Consider the following 19,968-nt stretch of genomic DNA (forward strand, 5'->3'; position numbering starts at 1 on the left):
TGTGTGTGGGTCTACCTTCCTCTTATCCTCAGATGAAATAAGTCCCTTGAATTTACACCTGAAAGAGATGAGACAGGGCCCTCTGTGCCCCCGAAGGCACTGAGGTCAGACTGAGCTCCTTGGCACAAACTGGAGTGGATGAGAGACGAACTTTCAATATATAAAATATGCAAAAGAATCACAAATAGTTGCACTGCAGATTAAGATAGCGATCATATTAAACTTGCTTCGATGCAGTGGGAGCCTGTAACTTGCATAAAAATGTAACACTGAAGCAATTTGACCTGTTAAATGGATAATTGAACTGTTTATGCTTTAAGTGCATGATCGTTAATGCTGGACATTTACTTGTAATTGGGTAAAGATGTGGCGCTCATACTTAGTGGATAGAAACACTTCTTCTACCACGAGGCTACAGAGCAAAGAAGTGCAGTCCGTTCTTAATTATTTGTATCTTATAACTTGTTAAGATGCATCTAAAGTATAACGACGGTGTCACGGATTGTCGTTTGTAGTTAAAAAAGTTACACTGGCCTAATTATATTGACTTTTGCTTTTTATTTAAGCATCATGCCTGATGAACATTTACCCGTCCTAACTGTGAGGCAGTTATATGGTGTAATATGAACGTTTATTTCACTGATTGTTAATTTATTATATGTAATGCGTGCTACTATATACAATACTTCACTTTAAATAATTTCCTAACAGAATTACTCAATAAACTGACTTTGATGCAACAGTCGTGTGTAATTTGTATAGAAATATAATAGGCTGAAGCCTGTCTGTCTGTTCACTGGGTAATTTTACTTTTTATACCTTAAGTACATGTTTGTGATTCTTGTAGTTGAATATTTTTAATAATGAACATTTACTTGTATTGGGTTTTTTTTTTTTTTTTTAATTGTGGCGCTCATTCTTGGTCTACAAAATTTTTTTTTTTTTTTTTTAATTGTGGCGCTCATTCTTGGTCTACAAAATACGTGTTGTTTCTTTTTCCTTATTTATTTGCATAAGAGAGAGGCTTGTACAGATTCTAGGTGTAAAAAATATTGTAAATTGATGAGTGATTGGGCTAATTAAAATGTCTTGGACTTGTAAAGTGAAAGCTACTAACGTCCCTGGAGCACCTGAATGCATCACGGCCACATTTGCCAGAGCAGAGCGCCCCCAGGCGGACGGAAAGTGAATCATGACAGCTAAAATTAGGCTGGTGTTCACTATCCTGACATGAAATGCAATAACAACTATCCTTATCCCCTTAGTGAAGACACAAATTTACCATGAGTGAACGCGACACTGTGGTTGTTACAGGTGAAGTGAGAACTGTTTGTTTGTAAGATCAATAACTTCTCTAACTTGTGTTTATTCTGAATTATGATTTGTTCTAATCTACTTTTTTAAGGGTTTGGACCTTTCAGACAGTTCTTGGAGAACCCCAGCTGGAGAGCAGCCCAGGTAGTATTTGAAACACCCCTTTTCAATTAATTCTAATAGTTAATTGTGTATAAAAATGACCAACTCTTAACTTATTTTAGGCGCTGAAGTTGGCCGGACTGGGGGACAGGACTGATGTTTACATCAAGGAGGTACCAGTGAGTTATGTCCAAACCCAAAACATTATTGAGGAACTCTGGCGAACTGTTAACCCAAAGGTAAAAATAACATCTTTGTGTTGAGATTAGAGTTCTTACTAACCATGAGTAGTCCCCTCTCCTTAGTTATTCTTATTTTAGACTAGTGTTCTGTTGAGGATTCAGTACCATCTGTATTCTGGTAGTTTAATCGTAGCAACTGGGCTTGCCTAAGTTTCTTGAAGACGTTTCACCTCTCATCCAAGAGGCTTCATCAGTTCTGACTGACGAGTTGGGAGTTCCAGATACTTATATCCTTAACTGTTAATGGCTCCTTAAAGATATAAGTATCTGGAACTCCCAACTTGTCAGTCAGAACGGATGAAGCCTCTTGGATGGGAGGTGAAACGTCTTCAAGGAACTCAAGCAAGTCAAGTTGCTACGATTAAACTACTAGAATAACCACAACCTGGAGAATCTTCACAGACAATACCATCTGTACAGAGAAAGATTCTCCTTTATTCTGTTGCTTCAAATTTAGACTAAAAATGCTGAAATGACTCATATCAATTCTTAAAAAGTAAAATATAAAGTCATCAGTTGTTTGTGTCTAGCACACTTCTATTACTTACATCTTATTCCCTTTATATACTTTATATACACACATTCATACTGTTTGCTCTGTCAGTACTGTATAAAACTGCATGTATCCTTATTGCACACACTAAATGCATTACATGTACATCTTAGATATTTATATATCTTGCCTACTTGTTGCAATATTTATACTGTTAACGCTGTTCATACTGTGTATGTCTGAGCACTTGCATACTGCTCTCAAAGCTTTTCCACATTTTACATTACACTGCACTTTCGCTCTTCTGGCGAAATGCTAAACTGAATCTTGTTGTCTTATACTCTATGCAATGATCTATTCTAATCTAAAACACTTACGAGGACCTCAGGGTGTGTAATAGTAGCTGCAGCCTTGGTCAAGATTTGAAACATATAATGTCTACATATGAGAAAGTCAGTCATCCACTCTGTGTTTGTGTGCCTGCCCTCCAGTTTGCAGTTCACCTGGGCGTAGCCAGAGGTTCCAGCATTGTCCTTTTGGAGCAAACGGGTAAGAACGTCGGCTACAGCGACAGAGATGTGTGCGGCTTCTGTCCAGAAAGTCACTGCTGCATCGAAGGCGGACCAGAGAAACTGGACTCGGTCGTTAACATGAGAGCTGTCTCCAAGGTCTTCAAACAAGCAGGGATGGATGTGATTTATTCCAGAGACGCTGGCAGGTGAGAATCTGTTCCTGAAGCATGTTAACAGACAGTCAAGAGAGAGTGATAGTGTTTCTTACTTTCAGGTACCTGTGTGATTTTGCATACTACTTGTCCCTGTATCACGGTCAGAGGAAGGCAGCCTTCATCCACGTACCCTCGTCTGGCAGCCTGGCGTCAGCTGACAGACTGGTACCTCTGCTGCAGAGCCTCATTCAGGTGATGCTCCAACAGCTGGAGGATCCCGGAGCAGCAGTGAGGTAGATCTTCATCTTTCACGCCACATGAGCAGCCTTCCACGTCACCGAATACTGCGATTGAGAAGTGGCGGCCTTCGGGGGGAAAATAAACAGAGCGAGCAATCATAGTTCTCATTTATTTATTCAAAATTTCAGAAAAAAAGAAAATACAAGAAATTCTCAGATACACATTTGGAGACGGCATGTCAAAAAATATACCATCTCAGCTATAGGTGTGAAAAAACTTTGAGGCCTCAGATACAGAGCTTGAAAGAAGACAAGTCTAGTGAAATTATGAATTTTTTTGTGATTATTTCTTTCCCCAATCAAGTAATGAACACACAGATTTTGTGAAAGCATTGTAATAAAATAATAGCAGTAGACCAAGGCCCCCTCAGAAGGTATAGGAATGCAAATCATAAAAACAGAGGCATGATAATGATAAACCTCAAACTTATTATTGCAGTTTGAATGCACTGACGCATTTCCATAAACCTGACATTTGTATGAAGAACATTCTGAAGAATTAAAATGCTGAAGATGACTAAAACCGACGTTAGTTACTGTATATTTATGCTGGAAGTCTAAGGTCATGTAGAAAAGCAACTAGCAGTGTGAAGCTGTAAACTATCATCTTGTTCTAATCATGTCGTTTACTCTTTACCATGACTACCCGTAATCTACGCGACATCCCTGTCCTATAACGCTGTACGTCCATGTGTTTCACTGTAAATGCTGTAGTTTTGTGATCTAACGGTAACTAGTAGTTCAACAGTTATTCACCTCACAACAGGTCAAAATCTACTCCGAAGTGAAAAGCTGAAATATATCATGATACATCCAAACTGGAAAAAAAACAACAACAACATAAATGCACAGATATGTTAAACTACTCAAGCTGTTTGCTTGTTTGTCAGTGGTGATTTCTGTACCAATGTTATATTCAGCAGCAATCGGGACTATTTTGTAACCGAAAGATTTCACTCTTATCTAAAATTACAGATACAACGATTTAGATTGAGCACCCGAATTACACATTCAAAGTTGCCCGGCGGCCTATTCGTAATTCCATTTTTTTTTTATTGCTTTTAGATATTCATTTCACCACGAAATTTTCAGATTTTTTTGTTTTTCATGCTCCCAGCCCACCAGCTCTTGCACTGAGACGGCGCTCTCCACGTAGCCACGGCGAGTAAAGAGTAGAACTGAGGTTTTATGAGAAGCTTTGAGATGTAAAAGCTACTTTTTGTCACCTTGTACGCTCAACATTTTTTTTTTTGGTGACAATATATAAGATCCACTGAGGTGACTGAACCAGCAGCATTATCATAAGTAGCAGTACAACAGGCCAGAAAAGGCGCGTAGAGTTTTACTTCTGAATGATCAAAACGCCTGAAAATTAAGAGATTCACGCTGACGATAGTGGAGATGAAGAACATCATGGCATTCAGCAGGTAGACTTGGGACAGGGGGGAAATGATGACATTCACACAACCAGAAAGAGTTTAAAATTAAATAATCATAGTGACAAGAATGACGTTTGTTTTGTTTTTTTTTCCTGCTGGGTTGATTCCAGCATTAAAATGATCCATATATGAGTTTCTACTGAATTTAGAAACATGTAGGAAGTGAAAATGCTGCATTCTCCATGGTTGTGTGTAGAAAGTACAGAATTGTCCGTGTTACATTCACAGTACTGATCCACACACATAACTGGATGTTGGTTTTTTTTGTTGTTTGTTTTAAATTAAATGCCATCTGTTTGGAATAAAGTTGTGAAGGTTTGCACTGTATTTTTGCAGCACCACAGGCTGCGGGTAAATAATGTTTTTTTTTTCTTTCTTGGAGGTGATTAAAACATTTCCCTTTTAAAATATTTCCCATGTTATCTTTTCTTTTTTTTTTTTTTAGACTTCTATATAAATGCTTTTAAGATGAGAAAATTAATTGTCTTTTGAGGATTTGAGGTTGTGACAATATACCGGGAGTCGGTGGAGATGGAATGTCGGATGTTGAGGCCTTTTGTCTTCTCACGTGCTGCGCTACACCTGCTTCAAACCATCTTCTAAAAACATGTTGTAGGTTGACATAATTATATTTTCTCATATAAATGCCCAATAACATTTTATGCCGCTTCTCCAGACAAGAATACAAACTGTACTGAAGGCTGCCACTAATGCTCAGCAACTCACGGCCGTTTCTTCGTAATCGCAGCTGTATAAAGTCACTTAAATGCTCTGCCAGGACTGGAGTGGCCGAACCTACAACACTTCCATTCCATCTCCCGTCCTAGTCTGCTTTGTGAGGTTTATCTAGATCCCTGTGGGTTTTGTTTGTTTTTAAATCCAGGTGAGGTTTCTGTAAAAACTGATGAGAAAGAGTGAGATGTATTTGTTTTCCATACGCATACATATATTTAAAAAGAGTGAGGTAGATATATGCTTGAAGGGAAAAAAAAAAAAAAGAAAAAGAAGAAAGAACGTTTTTTTTAAAGTCCCCCAGTCATGACACCAAAGAAAATGCATACAAAAAAAAGTCCAACTTTATACTGAATCATGGGGCATTTATACAGGGATTTTTTAAAACTGATATCACAAAAAGGAAAATAAAAAAAATAAATAAATAACACTCCTACAGGAGAAAAAGAAAGAAAAAAAAAATAACTTCGAAAAAAAATAAAATAAAATAAAATAAAATCACCAGGCAACATGAGGAGAAATCCTTCAAAAACACTTTCACTATTCAGCCATTTTTAAGACCTTTTTCCATTCATGACATTGAAATGTGTTCCCTTCCCTGGACTTTAACCCATCCTTTATTTGGTTTTATCTGAAGCAGTGATTGTGAAGACAAACAATAGAAGTGACATTATAGCAGAAGTGGCGTTGAATTGTGCTTGAAAGCGTCGGGTGGGTGGGGTTGGGGATTCGGAGGGAGGGGGAGGGGGGGAAAGCGGATTTTAAAATGCTTAAAAGATGGCTGGCATAATTAAGGCAAACAAGACAACCCAATTAGCCCTATTTATTCAAGAATAGGCATGAAAATGGATGGGTTAAAATACCAGATCTGGTATAAAGTTAAATATCTTGTATACTGGAACGAATCCTGACTTCAAAAGGAGGCACCAGGGGGGGGAAGCAGGTACAAGTTTGCTGTTAAGGTCAGTAGGGGGGCCAGAGGGAAGGAGAGAACGTGCACTATTCGACTTAATGTAAGAGGAAAAGAAAGAGGGGTACATGGTGAGACAAGTACAGGATGATTATGAGAATGTGTGTGAGAAAGCAAAGCCTTTACTTTGACCTGAGATTGAGTCGCACCTAGAGGGCAAGGCTAGGCGCAGTGCTAGACAACAAGTACAAAAAAGGGTGCAGAAAGTACACGCTCACACATCGAGCTAAGGTGTCCAATCCAAATAATAATAATAATAATAATTATAATAATAATAATAATATAGACATCCACAAAACACATAAAGAAGGAAACATTTCATAAAAATAAAAAGGCAATGAACAAAATGTAGTGTTACAGAAAACCTTTTGGGGTAAGTTTTTGTTGTTTTATTTTTTTAAACAGAGTTCGAAGAGATTAGAAATGGACTGTAGTGGAGACCGTAAAATACCAAACCTGAAGGATTTCTTTATATATAACATCCAAAAAGAGAAAAAGAATAAAATAGCAGCTTTGTTCTGTACAGACATAGAGGCAAACATTTTGAACCGTAAAAAGGTTTTTTTCTTTTTTAAAAAAGTGACAAAACCAATGATGTGTATAAAAACGATCCTGCAGTCAAAAATACAACTGTAAGACCTTTATATGTGTTTGAAATGTAGAGAAACTAATGACTATTCTAAAAGAGACCTCCTGTGACTTCAAAGTTGTCTCTAGGCTACGAAAATCTGATCCAACAGCTTCTCGCTTTTACGTCTCAGGTTTTGTTGTGGAGCATTTGGTGCCGTTTAGTTTGAACAGCAGTATCGGCGAACGGCGTTCACCTCCCACGTGAAATGCAAAAATGTCAGAGAAAAGGTTTGAAGAAATCAAAGTGGAGGCAGAGTCGTAACCCCAGATTGTAAAGTTCAGTGATTTGTAGTGTGAGACTTCTGATGCTTTGATTTGTTTATTTTTTATTCTAATTTTTTTTTTAAACAAAGACAGAGCGAGGCTGTGATTCAGAGTTTGCTGACTCAGGTCACATGTGCACTTCCCTCAGATGTTTGAAAGATGGTAATGATGAAGGGGGAAGTTATTTAGGCTCGGATCTGAATGACTGTTGTTGGTAAAACTTGTGTGTTTGAGAGGACCGTCACCAGTAACGGCACGCTGTCTTTTCAGGTGTAATCATTCGAAACTCCAGAGAAGCAGTGACTGATTGTTGTCATTTTTAATTAACTTGCCTTTTTTTTTGTTGTTTGGGATGCAAGTGGGTCACAAAATAGTGAAGAATGCCCAAAGTGACATTGTCCAGCAAATCCTCAGATCTGAGCTGAAACCAAAGAACTCTGGGTTGTTCTACTTTTATAAATGATTGAACCAATTAATCAATGAAATGCAAATTATCTATAAATGCAACACCAGGTGAAAAAAGTTCTGGATTTTAGAATCTTGTTGTCATTTCTTTATTATATCCTCCATCCAGTGGTCGCTTATTATTTCCCAAATGTTGGTTTTTATAAATATCTTCAGAATTCAACTGGTATTGTGTCGGTTAATTGAAAAAACATTGACTTTAAATTTGATCACAGACTCCTTTGATCACGTTTCAAAACCTGAATAAAACTTACTCAGTCCTGCTTTTCTGCTGGCTTCTCTGTACGCAATCCACTTAAAAGCAGTCTTGTGTTGTTTCTCTTCAAGGTTTGCTAGATTTATTCAACTCCAGTGCAGACACTGCATATAAAACTGCAGATGTGAAGGCAGCACATCTGCAGTCCCTGTGTTCTGCCTTGTTTATAACCCCTCCAACACTCACAGCTGCTCCGAGAGCAGTTAGTACTACAGATCAGCATGCAGTCTGGAAACCACCAAACAGTTTGGCCCAGACGGACTGATCTCAACTCTGAATCACAGCCTCCTTTAAGAAGGGACACCTGTATGAAACTGAAGAAAAAGATTGATTTGGCAAAATTTTGGCAGATACAAAATAGGCCCTCCTCTACCACTTTGACCCATTCCTGATGGGATCCCACAGAAATACCAACGGTGTAGTGAAGTAATGATCGTAGTCCAAACGTTCTAATTGAGGCATCCTCACACAACATGAGCCAGTCTGCTCACGGAAAGAAGGTCATTTTGATGGAAAGTCATTTTAGAAATGAAGCTATACCATATTATGGAGAGAATCATGTGTTTGTATAAATACACACTCAAATATCCATCACATCCTCTCTGAAATCATCAGGAAAAAAGTGCTCTTCTATTGGTTTTGCTGGCAGATATGCTAAAAAAAGGATTTTCTTTAAGTTCATGTGTAAATCTGTAAGTCAGGATACATGCCTGTATTGTATTCCTTCTTGAAGGACGTGTATGTAACAAAGACTTGAAATACAGGCTGCGCAGGAAGGAGTTCCCCAGTGTTGAGTCTTAGCCACCAAACTCCAAATGCTTTAGCAGGTTTCTGTGCTGTTTCTCAGTTTTTTTTAGAGTTTGTGTTTGACTTTAAAGGAGTGGAGAGACCATCTACTGGCACACAGTAGAAGAAAGTAAATCCTTACCTCATCCATCCCTCCTTAAGAGATAGAGGAGAGGTTTGTGTTACCCTGTGTAAAAGGAAGAGGAGGGGCTGGTCTGATATCAGCAGGCCGACGACTGGGGCAGTGGTAACGCCCGTTCGTTCTTTCTGCCCCCATTCATGTGTGCATAGGGTTGCATCTCATCAAAGTTGGGCCGCAGCACCACCACAGGCCCGTTGGCCGAAACATGTCCTGAGTGCTTGTCCAAGGCTTGTCCTGGAGACGACAAGGCTGAGGCAACTGGGCCCGGGGGGGAGTGAGACACGGGCCCCAGTAATGGAGTACTCGGACCTTGCATGGGGGATAACTGCTGGGCAGAAGGAGGCGGCGTTCCTCCTGTGCACCCAGACGAGGAAACAACAATAGCAGCAGACGGCTGCCTTGTGGATGCAGGGTCCAGTGGAATGTTCTCCATGTTTTCTACCTCCATGTCCAGCTCCTCGGTGTCCGGCGGCTTGTTCTCCTCGCTGTAGAAGAAGCTCATTTCCCTGAAGGGAGGATCCAGTTCGTCTTTGATGCTGCTGATGATCTCCAGGAAGGCCGGGCGCATCTTTGGGTTGTACTGCCAGCACATCCTCATCAGCTCGAACCTGAAAGTGACGCACAAAAGCTGACGGTCTTAATAATTTGCACTTTGGTGTGATTTTTGTTAAAACACAGGTTCCGATTTTGCATCTACATCTTGCATACTACATAGTTTAGCACTTTCTAACTCTGTATAAACAACTCACATTTTGCAAATTCCAGCTTAATTTGACAAACTGAAACCTCACATTAATTTAAACTGCACTGAACTGAACTGTGAACCTCTTGACACAGCCATGTGAGGAGCTAAATACATTACACCCAGTATGTAGAGAAGGAATGTTTACAGTATCTTGCCATGTAAGTACAGAGTAAAGACAGTTCCTGTTTGTCACCAGCAGGTGGCAGGAGAAACTGCGGTTTAAACACGCTCTGGCACTAAAACTCACTCCATTGATCTTGACAGAGGGTTATGTACGTGTAATTAATAATACAAAGTGGACTACAGTGTAAAGTGCAGCATCCACATAAACACACTGAGGTTCTATGTTTTACGTTTTGTTTGATTTCCTATTAGTAGCTGTGAATGCAAGAAAGGTTGTGTTAAATCACTTACAAATGCATGTCCTTATCCCTTTAACTTGCTCATTAATTTCCTGCAGGTTTGCTGGCAGGTAATCTCGGTGAACACGCTGTCCCTTTTCCCATTAAAACGCTATAATTGAAATTCAGTGAAATCGCAGACAATGACTAAATACGTGTGTTTCTAAACTTGCTGCAATCCACGAGACTTTTACCGGCGTATAGCAAAGCACAGTTCAATTTTACTGTTAATGTCAAATTCAATTGAGGTGAAATTGGAATGTTTTTTTTTTTTTTTACTACATTATAATACACAGCAAGATCAGAAATGTAGCATGTACTCAGCAGCGACAGTAAATCATACTTAAGGTTACTGTGCCAGGCCAGCAACCGAGCTTTGGGAATGTCAAAACAACATCATAAAAGGGAGAATTATTACAGTTTTGTGTGGTGCTGCACCGCACACCACAACTTCAATTATACACAAACAAGCTAAGAATACTCTCTAAGGCCCGCTGACATAAACACCTCAGCCATCTCTACTCTGTTCTTGCTGTTCCCTCTTTTTTTTTTTCTCTCTCTCTCTCTCTCTGGTCTCTTTTGCCGTCTAGAGCCACCTCTGCAGCTGGGTGCCAGCTCCTCTCCGCACACAGGAATTATGGGTAGTGCTTTCCGAAGCACGCGCCTCGCTCCGTACTCTGTAGCAGCAGGGGGGGGTGGTGGTGGCGGCTCTGACTTGTTTTTCAGCAGCGCAGGAAGTGTCTCAAAGTTGACGTTCAGATGTCCAAACCCAGGCGGCAGAGACCTCCCATGAAAAGACATGTCATGCTTGGAGCTGGGCCGACGCACCGCAGTAACCTATCTGCATAGCCCTGCCTGCCGAAAACTCCTACCCCACCATCTGTTGCTGTGCACGAGGTTTGTTGCTGCAAATTTAGAAAACAAACATTGCAGTAAATCCTGACTTCTTGTCACCATCCTGCCACTCACAGCACACATGACACATGTTATTGCCATTAGGCGAAATTGACTCACACATGACCTGTCACATTTGGACATCAGCAGTTGCATGAGAACGACTCCGCTTGTTTTTTAGCTTTCGTAAAGAGACCTCCTCAAGGTCTTTTTACACTTCTCCTATCTGCTGTGCCCAAAGTTTCTCACTTTCTTTAATCGCTTGTGTTCCTTTACCTGTTTACACACATTTGGCACAGCGAATTCCTTTTTAATGTACCAAATGTGCTGTTTAAATACAGCTTGACTGACTGAGCAGCAGCCGTCAGCCTGCCTCGATTCTGCTCTCGCTAATACTTTTTTATGTTTATTTGCTCTGGTTAGGTTGTTATCTTTGTTTAGCTGTATGCCTGTTTCATCCTGTGTATTTATGACCTTCGCTGTCTTAAATTCTAGTGGGAGCTAATGTGAGTTTGAGTTAAGTTCCTTGTATATGTCAGCATACTTTGCCAATAATAAGCAGATTCTGAACTTTTGTGACCAAAAAAAATGGTGTTACAAGCAAATATCTGGTAGTGTTACTGTCAAAATTGTGTACACATGCAGACGCCGCCAAATTTTCATGAAAGAGATGAGCCAAAAAACCTTGATAAAATCAGAAACAGACACGATTTGGGGCCAAGTGTGAGTGCAGAGAAGTCTCCAAACATCTATGGTAAATGCTTAATAAACCCAAACAGGAATCTCTTGCAACACAACTAAAAAATGCTCTGGTCTTTGTTAGACACATGCAACATCCCCAGTGTCATGAAAACCTTGATGTATAATAGCCCTGTAAGTGATACCGCGCATTCCACAGTAAATCACTATGTTTAATATGATCACAGTCTGCTTTTTATTTTCACCCAACCCTGCGAGAGAGAATGCACTTTTGTCCATCGGAAACTCTAGACAGAAACATGGGAAATCCAATGAATGACCCACAGCTACCTGAGAAACAAGGGAAACAGTGCAAGGAGGAGACTTTCAAAGCTCTCCAAATATGACTCATCCCTCTGTGTGTTATCCTGCCCACTTCCACTTCTTGTATCCCTTCTATTCAGTCTTTGTATGAATGTCTGGCTTCACTACGCTTCAGCAGTCTTCTGGAAATCTCCATTAAGTCACCACAGCAGAAGGCGACCATCGGCAGTAGCCTGACTCCCCTGTGTGCTGCTCGCAGACCAGGAGGCTAAGCCCCCACTCCACTACCACCACCACCAACACCACCACCACCTCTGTAACACAATCCACACACTCCTGTAATCAGGACAAAACAGTCAGGCTGCCATAGAAACCAGAGGTTTGTGTCTGCACAACACTCGGCCCCTCGTTTTTTTTTGTTTTTTTTTTTCTACTCGCACTCTTTCTAAGGTGAGGTCAGCCATGGAGAGTGGGAGGGGAGAGAGCAGAATGCCTTCTTATTGAGGTCAGAGAGGGAGAAGAGAAATGCATGTATGCAACGCTGCATGCTGACAAGCAGGCTGTGCTCTGTTTTCTCCTCTCTAACAGCCAGAGTGATTCATTAATGAATTATAAATGAATAAATGAATTGTGTCTATTGCTTTGGCTCTCTCCGCTGATGGACAGGCACCATCTCCCTCCTCATGCCCGCGCTCTGCTGCAGGAATGAGGGGCATCTTTCACACACGGATCGTGGCATCCCTTCTATGGGCCGAGGCTGACGGGTGAGGAGGCTTCTCACTGCCAGCTGACCATGTCGTCAACGAACCGCATTTAACCTGTGACGTTAATGTCAGCCCTCATTTTGGCTCTACCTTAACGTACACACACGATATCCTTCACGCTCTGAACCACAACCTAAAATAGACGATGGGTAAAATATTAATGGGGCTGAAGACATATGGGGCAGTGGCAGTAGAGGATAAAACAATACATCCTTCAGGGTGTTGAAATGTAAACCTGGAGGGGGGGGGGCATGTGGTATTACACAATAATTGGTCACAGATAGAAGCGCTCTTACAGCATGTCAGGACAGTTGTCAGGTTTGTCCAAGAGTCCTCCCTCCATGACAAAGCGCAGCACTTGTTCATTGGACATGCCCTGGTAAGGCTGTTCCGCTAAAGTGGCGATCTCCCACAATACGACGCCAAATGACCTGCAAGAAGAGAGGGGAAAACAAATTCATGTCATACATTTCTATTTTTTTATCTCTTAAAGCTTTAATTACTTACCTTATTGATTTGTCAGTGTGGACATTGAGAGCAAAATCCAAAAGGTCAAATCTTCCAGGGGTAATATCATCAAGGACATTTATTTATATAGATATATCTTATATTTAACATCCTTCCTATTATGTTGTAAAGAAATGATACCCGTTAAGGTACTGGGCAAATTGACCTTTCCTCAGGGTGATCCGATAGCCAAGTGATTTGAGTCCACACAACATGGGCTGAAATAACCTCAGCAGAGGCCCCAGTTTCATTCCCAGCTGGACAGACGTTTGTTGCGTTTCATTCTCCTGCTCGCTTACCAGCATGTTTACACTGTAACTATGTAGTAAAGGCAAAGCACCAAAACAAAATGTCCTACACTGTCTGTTTGGTTTGGTTGGTCCAACTCCAGTTAATAAATGACTTTTACACAAAAAAAGAAAACAAAGCATCATAACATGCTCACAATGCTAACAGAACACACACACTTGGGTGGCTGCAGCTGATGGTCATGTCGTGGGTTTTCCATTAATTTGGTCATAAAACTAAAGCATTGGACACACTGTAGCAGATGAAAGTGATTGTAAAGCATCTTGAGGGGAACATGAACACTGGACTTAAATTTCCTGTGAAAACTTTCAGTAGTGCTGAAATGATTTTCTCAAAACCACACAATTCATGAACGGGACAGTGTGAAATCTTAAAGTTTGGACACCTTTGCTGCTGTGATCACAAAAACCCAAGAAACCCCCCAAAACAAAAGTAAATACATTAAGCAAAATTTGCTACTTTAAGACATGTTAATCACACAACTTAGAGGGAATATTAACTATAAATATCACATTGTGTGGAGATAAAACATTTACATTACTGAACTCAAACATATACTGTCACAACACATTGAGTTCTGCTGAGTGCAGTCACAACTAAAAAAAAGTCCCCACTTCAGCAAAATGAAAATATTTAAATCTACTTCACCTTCTTGTTCGCTATCAATAAACCAAATCAGCCATTTGTCAACTGAAATATTTTCATAAAATGCCAAAAAGACTGCATACGAGCCGAACACTAGCAAAAATGCATAATGTTCTGTATAATGTGTTGTGTAGATTTTGTGGCAATAAAGTGAAACTGACAAAAGTTGGCAAAAATCAAATGATCACCAAAGTCACTAGAAGTCATCCTTTGGACACCATGAAGGTCTGAACTAAATTTCATCTCAGTCTATTTAGTTTTAAAGAAACTTTTCAGTCCGGACCACATTGATGTCAGAACCTGCAGTTCCCCACGACTCTAAACTGAATAATAATATTACGTCAGTGTTTACATGTTGTTCAGCTTCCTCAAGTGGCCAAAAAAAATCTATAAGTGCAGTCTCAGCTTGTAGTGCCCAACTTGCTGTCATTTCTGTTTGTAAGTGGTTAAAAAGTGATTTTATGTTAAATTCCTACATGCTGCAGACTTTTGATAAAGCTGAAATGCCGGACAACAATATGAGACAACGTTCATCTAGCGTTCCATTACAGCAGGACAAGCCTCAGTATAAAGTATTTACAGTAAACATCACCTCAGTTTAACCTCAGACTACTTTGTGCTGACATTACTATTAAACTATTCATGAGAAAAACTTTCAGCTTCACCAACAATGACCACAATATTTGTTCACTCTTGCTATTTTCATATGGTACACTAAAAAAAAAAAAAGTTTAAAAACACTCTGCATAAAAAAAAGGACGAAAGTGCTGACAGACATCTTTTCTTGATCAGCAAAATAAAATAATATAAAGTTGCCTATTCTTGTAGACCAGAGTGGGTTTGTCTTACACTGAACTGCTGTACATCAAAGAGAAAGATATAGTACACAAAATGTGGAGGTGGGTTTGTGCTGGCACTACAACCTCTCATTTGGGAAACATCTGGAGCAGCTTAGGCCCACTCTTCAGGACTGACCCGTGGGACACTTTGAGTTGGGAAACAAAAAACTTGCAGGGGAGCTGGTAAACAATTAGACTAGTGGAACTGTGGAAGAGCTGTAAGCTGAGAAAATACCACACACTGGAATGAAAGAGTTGTAAGAGAAAAAAAAAAAAGAAGTATTCCTGTCATATACATTTTTGTCATGGCGAAAGGAATTTCCAAAGAGCCGGCCACAGACCAAAAGATTTTGATGGTTTTGGGAATAGTAGCTATCACGGCAGGAAATGCATGTTCAAACTGTTGAGTAAAAAATGTTAAGAATATTGGCTGTGAGGTGAATCTGTTGGCTTCTACAGTTTATAACCCACAGCATGAACTGTTCCAGAGTATCACACAATATGCAGGCGGTTCTGAAATAGTTTGTAAGCCCCCTGGATTAGAGCAGGTTCATACATGTGTAATGCAGGCTTGTGTGTGTGTGTGTGTGTGTGTGAAAGTGTTGTGTTCTCATACCAGACATCAGACATTGTAGTGAACACGCCATCTTTCAGTGACTCGGGAGACATCCAGCGGACAGGCAGCAGGCCCTTCCCTCCTTTTCGGTAGTAATCCGTCTCATAAATATCTCTGGTCATGCCAAAATCTGAGGAAGAAAAAAAAAAAAAAAAAATGAAAACAGAGGTTGGGGAAGCCACTAAATATCACTCATTCTGTGTGGGAGAGGAAGCTCCTGAGAGCTCATCTATTCCCTTCACCTCCTCCCTCCCTCTGTCCATCTACATTAAGACTCCGCTGCCTCAGGCACTCTCTGAAATCCAAACACTTATTTTCAAGGCTGGCAGAGCAAGGTTCAGCATTGAGCAATCTTGGGGAGGCTGAAGGCATCCTATTAACTTGACCTACCTCCAATCTTCACAGTGAAGTCCTCCGCTACCATGCAGTTCCTGGCAGCCAGATCTCTGTGGACAAATTTGTTGGCATTTAGGTACGCCATACCGTCGGCGATCTCCCCTGCCATCTGGATCATCTTTTTGAGTGGGGGTAGGACCTGGCTGGTGGAGTTCTGTGGCAGAGCAGGAGGGGATGAGGTGAAAAGGTAAAGAAACACTTTTTAGTCAGTCTTTATAGCATGTATCTCTGCTTTCATCAGTTATTAAGACAAAGTGAGGGCTGGATGCTGTGTGAGGGAGGGAGGGAGGGAGGGAGGACGAAGAAAAGAGGGACAGGATGTGCTTATGTTCACAGCATCACCTATTTCTTTAAGAGACTGTATATAATACACAGTCGAGGTTTGTGTGCGTCAGTAAAAGCTGCTTACTTCTTTGCGCAGAGAGCGCAGGTGGCTCTTGAGATCTCCGCGGGTCATCAGCTCCATAATCACCAAGGTTGGCTGTCCCTGAGAGACCACGCCCAGCAGCCGCACCTGCATTAATCACAACAGAGCACAGGTTGGCTGGGATAAGTCAAAAGCTGTGTCCCAAATCCACTCACTACAACTAAGCAGGTTTTTGTTCATAGAGGAATATACTTAAGACAGAAAGTTGGAATTAAAAAAAAAAAAAAAAGAATTCCAACAATGCTCCAAAAATGTAGTGCACATGCTCACTGTAACTTTCTGTCAAGTTTGAGTGGATTTCTAAATTCACAGTTTGATTCATGTCCAATCAAGCATACATTGTGCCATTTCATTGTAGTGGGCAATTAGGCAAAATATGTTTATTTTTCTGTACGAACCAACTACAAAGAGTCGTCCACACCAACTAGTCGCAACATGAAAACCACTAACAGGTGAAATTAACAGGATTTATCGTCTTGTTCCCATGCAGGTTTCTGCTGACATTCATGTGGATGTTACTTTGACATGTACCACCCACTAAAACATTGCTGCAGATCTAGTCTGACTCGCTGGATCTAGACTGTGGTTATAAACCTGCACTTGGCCAAACATTTCATACAATTTTCCTCCCTATTGGCTGTCTGCATGTTACCGTTTTCAAAATCCCTTCTCTACAGGAAACAATGGCAACAACATCTAGGCTACTGCACTGATAATTTTAAGCAGTCTTTCTATTTTTCATTTTTAATGAATCGTCACCTTAATGACAGTTCTTTCCTCCCTGCATGCAAATGTTGCACAAAAACAATTGCCCCAATCACTATTTTGAGGGGACACTGTTGCTGCCTCCTGGGCTTGGTTTTTCTCTAAGATGATTGTGATTGGTATGAAAAAATGCAAACAAGCCAGAACTTTTATCCTCTCTATAGTAGACTAACCATGGGGCACTGCTAGAATGATGTGGCTATGCAAGACAACAGTAGACCGAGTGCATGGCAAAGTACACTAAGAAAAGGCTTAAGGAACAAAGAGCCCAAGGCCCGGCCTCCAAACTCTCCAAATATCACAAGTCTCATCTATGGAAACCCAACCCCACAACCCACCGGATCCAGAGAATCAACTGTGAACCTCCTGGTACCACAAACCACAGGACACTCGTAGAGGTTCAATGTTCCTGCCCTGGAGGCTCAGAACAGTTTTGGCAGCATATGGGGGACCTACACAGCATTACGCCAGTGATTTCATTGTTATGGTACTCAGTGTATAAAACTAGTAGGGGGTGAGGAAGGTACTTACTTAGAAGCACTCTAGGTTATAAACAAAAAATAGTTCAACTGCTCATATTTTCCACCATATGTTTGTATTAGAAAAAGAAACACTTTTTAACCTGCTTTGAAGATTGTAAAAAAAAAAAAAATCTCCTTCCTTTAAATTATTCAAATTGAATTTAATAATTGAGTATTTGGCTTTTTAGCAGCCAGACTTGATAAAAAGGTTGTAACAGCAGCTTTCCAAAGGGAAAATCTTTAACACATCCATTTAACGTAGTTAATGAGGCTGTGATCGCACTGATGAGAGATAGTACACAATCTCCAGGAGGCTGAACCCTGCCTCAGGCTGGAGCTGCCTCAGTAAAGTGCACACACGGTGTATTCAATACTGTTAGTCCTCATGACCTGCTGACTACATCTATACAATTAATTAGGTTGCAACTGGGTCCAATATTCCAGTGTGTTGCTTTATTTTTGTCCTCATTCAGGATGCTAAGTATTTTATGACGTATCCATCGTACCACATGGTGACAGTTGAACTCCTTCATGACAGAAGCCTCGTTCAAAAACTCAATCCGCTCCCTCATGCTGGCCGACTCATTGACTGTCTTGATGGCCACCCGTGTCTCAGGTTCGTCCTTGACCACTCCTTTTGCGATGCCTTCGTACACCATGCCAAAGGAGCCCTGGCCCAGTTCCCTGTGCATAGTGATCTTCTCCCTGGCCACCTCCCACTCATCTGGGACGTACACTGGCACGGCACAAGACACAGCAGGTCAGCACCACTTGTACATAACAATGGAAAGTGGAGAAGATATCTGATATACTTACTCTCAGCAGCACTGATGTACTCCGGATTGACAGACGCATAAAGGACTCCATTCCCCAGTCTGTCGCTATTCCTGTTAACACAAACTGGGCTCAGTTAGCCGGCAGGCAGCTCTGATTGTTGATGCGATACGCGATTCTCAATAGGAAGTCGACTCTTTACCACAGGGGAATGTTAATGACAACAACACCCATTAAGTGTAATTAACATTACACTGGTCATTAAGCTTCACGAGCAAAGCGAGGTAGAACAGCTTAATCAAGGAACTTTGTCTGGCAATGTGGAAAGAATGCTTGCAAAAATACTTGCCTTTTCTTGTTAACAAAGAAGAGAATGGTGGTGAGGCTGGCGATGAAAAGTGTCACTATGATGGGAATTATGATGACCAGGTAGAACGTGACGCCATCATCTCCTGTCAGAACAGAAAAATAGAAGTGAGCGTGTCATATCACTTTAAATTTGTCGATATGGCGTTTAGTAAAAGGAGAAGAGCTGTATTACGTTTAGGTGGTGGCACATAGAAGAACACGCTGTCCGTCCAGGAGCCGTTTCCTGCGAGAGAAGTGGCGCGAACACGAGCGGAATAGTTCCCCGAGCCCAGGTTGGTCAGCCGAGCTCCTTTGTACTCGCGGTACTGTTGTCGCGACACACACCCGTGTTTCTCAGACTGCAAATGAATGAATGCAAATTGGTTACTGTTTGAAGACAGCACAGCTTTTTTGCTTTTTAAAAAAAAATCTTAAGCAAGTTTAAGACTATCAGAAGCAACTGCTCAGTTGTGACAAATATCTTCATCCTGTAAACTGACAGTTAAGACTTCCAATGTCCACACATAAATGCGTTTCATTGTTACTTCAGCTGTAAGTGATGTTTGACCTTTACTGTGCCGATTAATGTGCAGAGTTTGGCACTGCAGGTTGTGCTTTGGAGAAACGTTTCTCTGAGCATATCTTAAATCTGAGTTTAAGTAATGCCTCTAAGAGCATGATTTGTGATAACACAACTAGTTTGGAGTTACTATAATTGTCTAATATGCAATTTATGCAATGTGGAAACATGAAACCTCCACCGCACTAACAAGAACGGACTTTTCAGAGAAGTAGGAGAAGTCTTCTGTAAAGCAAAATGTTGGAAATGACCAATGGATTTTGGACTTCTCAATAATAGAGGAGAAGCAGATAAAAAGCATATTAGACATAGATAATTATTGCAAGCAGTATTTATAGTATTTACTCTGTGTGTGTATACATTAAATCAGCCACAACAATTAAAACTGGTCACATAAATGGCATTGATCAATTTGTTACAATGTTCTGCTAGGATACCATGTACCACCTGCCTAAATATTGTTGTAGACTAAGCACACATCCCACAACAAAGACACTCCCCAATGCCAGCAGCCTCTCCCAGCCAGACAATCCACCCTGCCTCATCTTAAAAGCTGCTTGGGAACAGTTCAAGGAACATGACAAAGAGCCCAAGTGGCTGATCAAGCCTCCAAACTCCCCAGATCTCCCAGTCT

At 40.8% G+C, this 19,968-nt stretch overlaps 2 protein-coding genes across 2 annotated transcripts; one reads left to right on the forward strand and one right to left on the reverse strand.

Moving 5' to 3' along the window:
• The first annotated feature begins 1,269 nt into the window (after window positions 1-1,269).
• On the forward strand, window positions 1,270-4,950 carry pgpep1l (pyroglutamyl-peptidase I like). Its single transcript, XM_008291986.1, has 5 exons — window positions 1,270-1,314; window positions 1,406-1,458; window positions 1,539-1,655; window positions 2,643-2,869; window positions 2,938-4,950. The coding sequence occupies exons 1-5, from the start codon at window positions 1,284-1,286 to the stop codon at window positions 3,113-3,115; spliced, it is 606 nt and encodes a 201-aa protein (XP_008290208.1). The 5' UTR covers window positions 1,270-1,283; the 3' UTR covers window positions 3,116-4,950.
• Window positions 4,951-6,607: 1,657 nt separating this feature from the next.
• igf1ra (insulin-like growth factor 1a receptor) lies at window positions 6,608-19,113 on the reverse strand (the record flags this gene model as incomplete). The annotated part of the gene is made up of 9 exons (XM_008291987.1): window positions 6,608-9,409; window positions 12,904-13,038; window positions 15,524-15,653; window positions 15,914-16,073; window positions 16,329-16,433; window positions 18,139-18,368; window positions 18,449-18,519; window positions 18,756-18,858; window positions 18,948-19,113. Coding segments are annotated over 9 exons (1,629 nt in total), but the record flags the coding sequence as incomplete, so codon positions are not given.
• Between the last annotated feature and the right edge of the window lie 855 nt (window positions 19,114-19,968).

Source organism: Stegastes partitus, unplaced genomic scaffold (genome assembly GCF_000690725.1).
Source record: "Stegastes partitus isolate 25-593 unplaced genomic scaffold, Stegastes_partitus-1.0.2 Scaffold775, whole genome shotgun sequence".
Classification (NCBI taxonomy): Eukaryota; Metazoa; Chordata; class Actinopteri; family Pomacentridae; genus Stegastes; species Stegastes partitus.

Excerpts from the sequence above, each read along its gene's own strand:
- pgpep1l (XM_008291986.1), top strand. The coding sequence starts at position 1,284 with ATGAGTGAACGCGACACTGTGGTTGTTACAG. Across the intron at positions 1,459-1,538 it reads CCAGCTGGAGAGCAGCCCAG|GCGCTGAAGTTGGCCGGACT; the intron begins GTAGTATTTGAA and ends AACTTATTTTAG. Across the intron at positions 1,656-2,642 it reads GGCGAACTGTTAACCCAAAG|TTTGCAGTTCACCTGGGCGT; the intron begins GTAAAAATAACA and ends CCTGCCCTCCAG.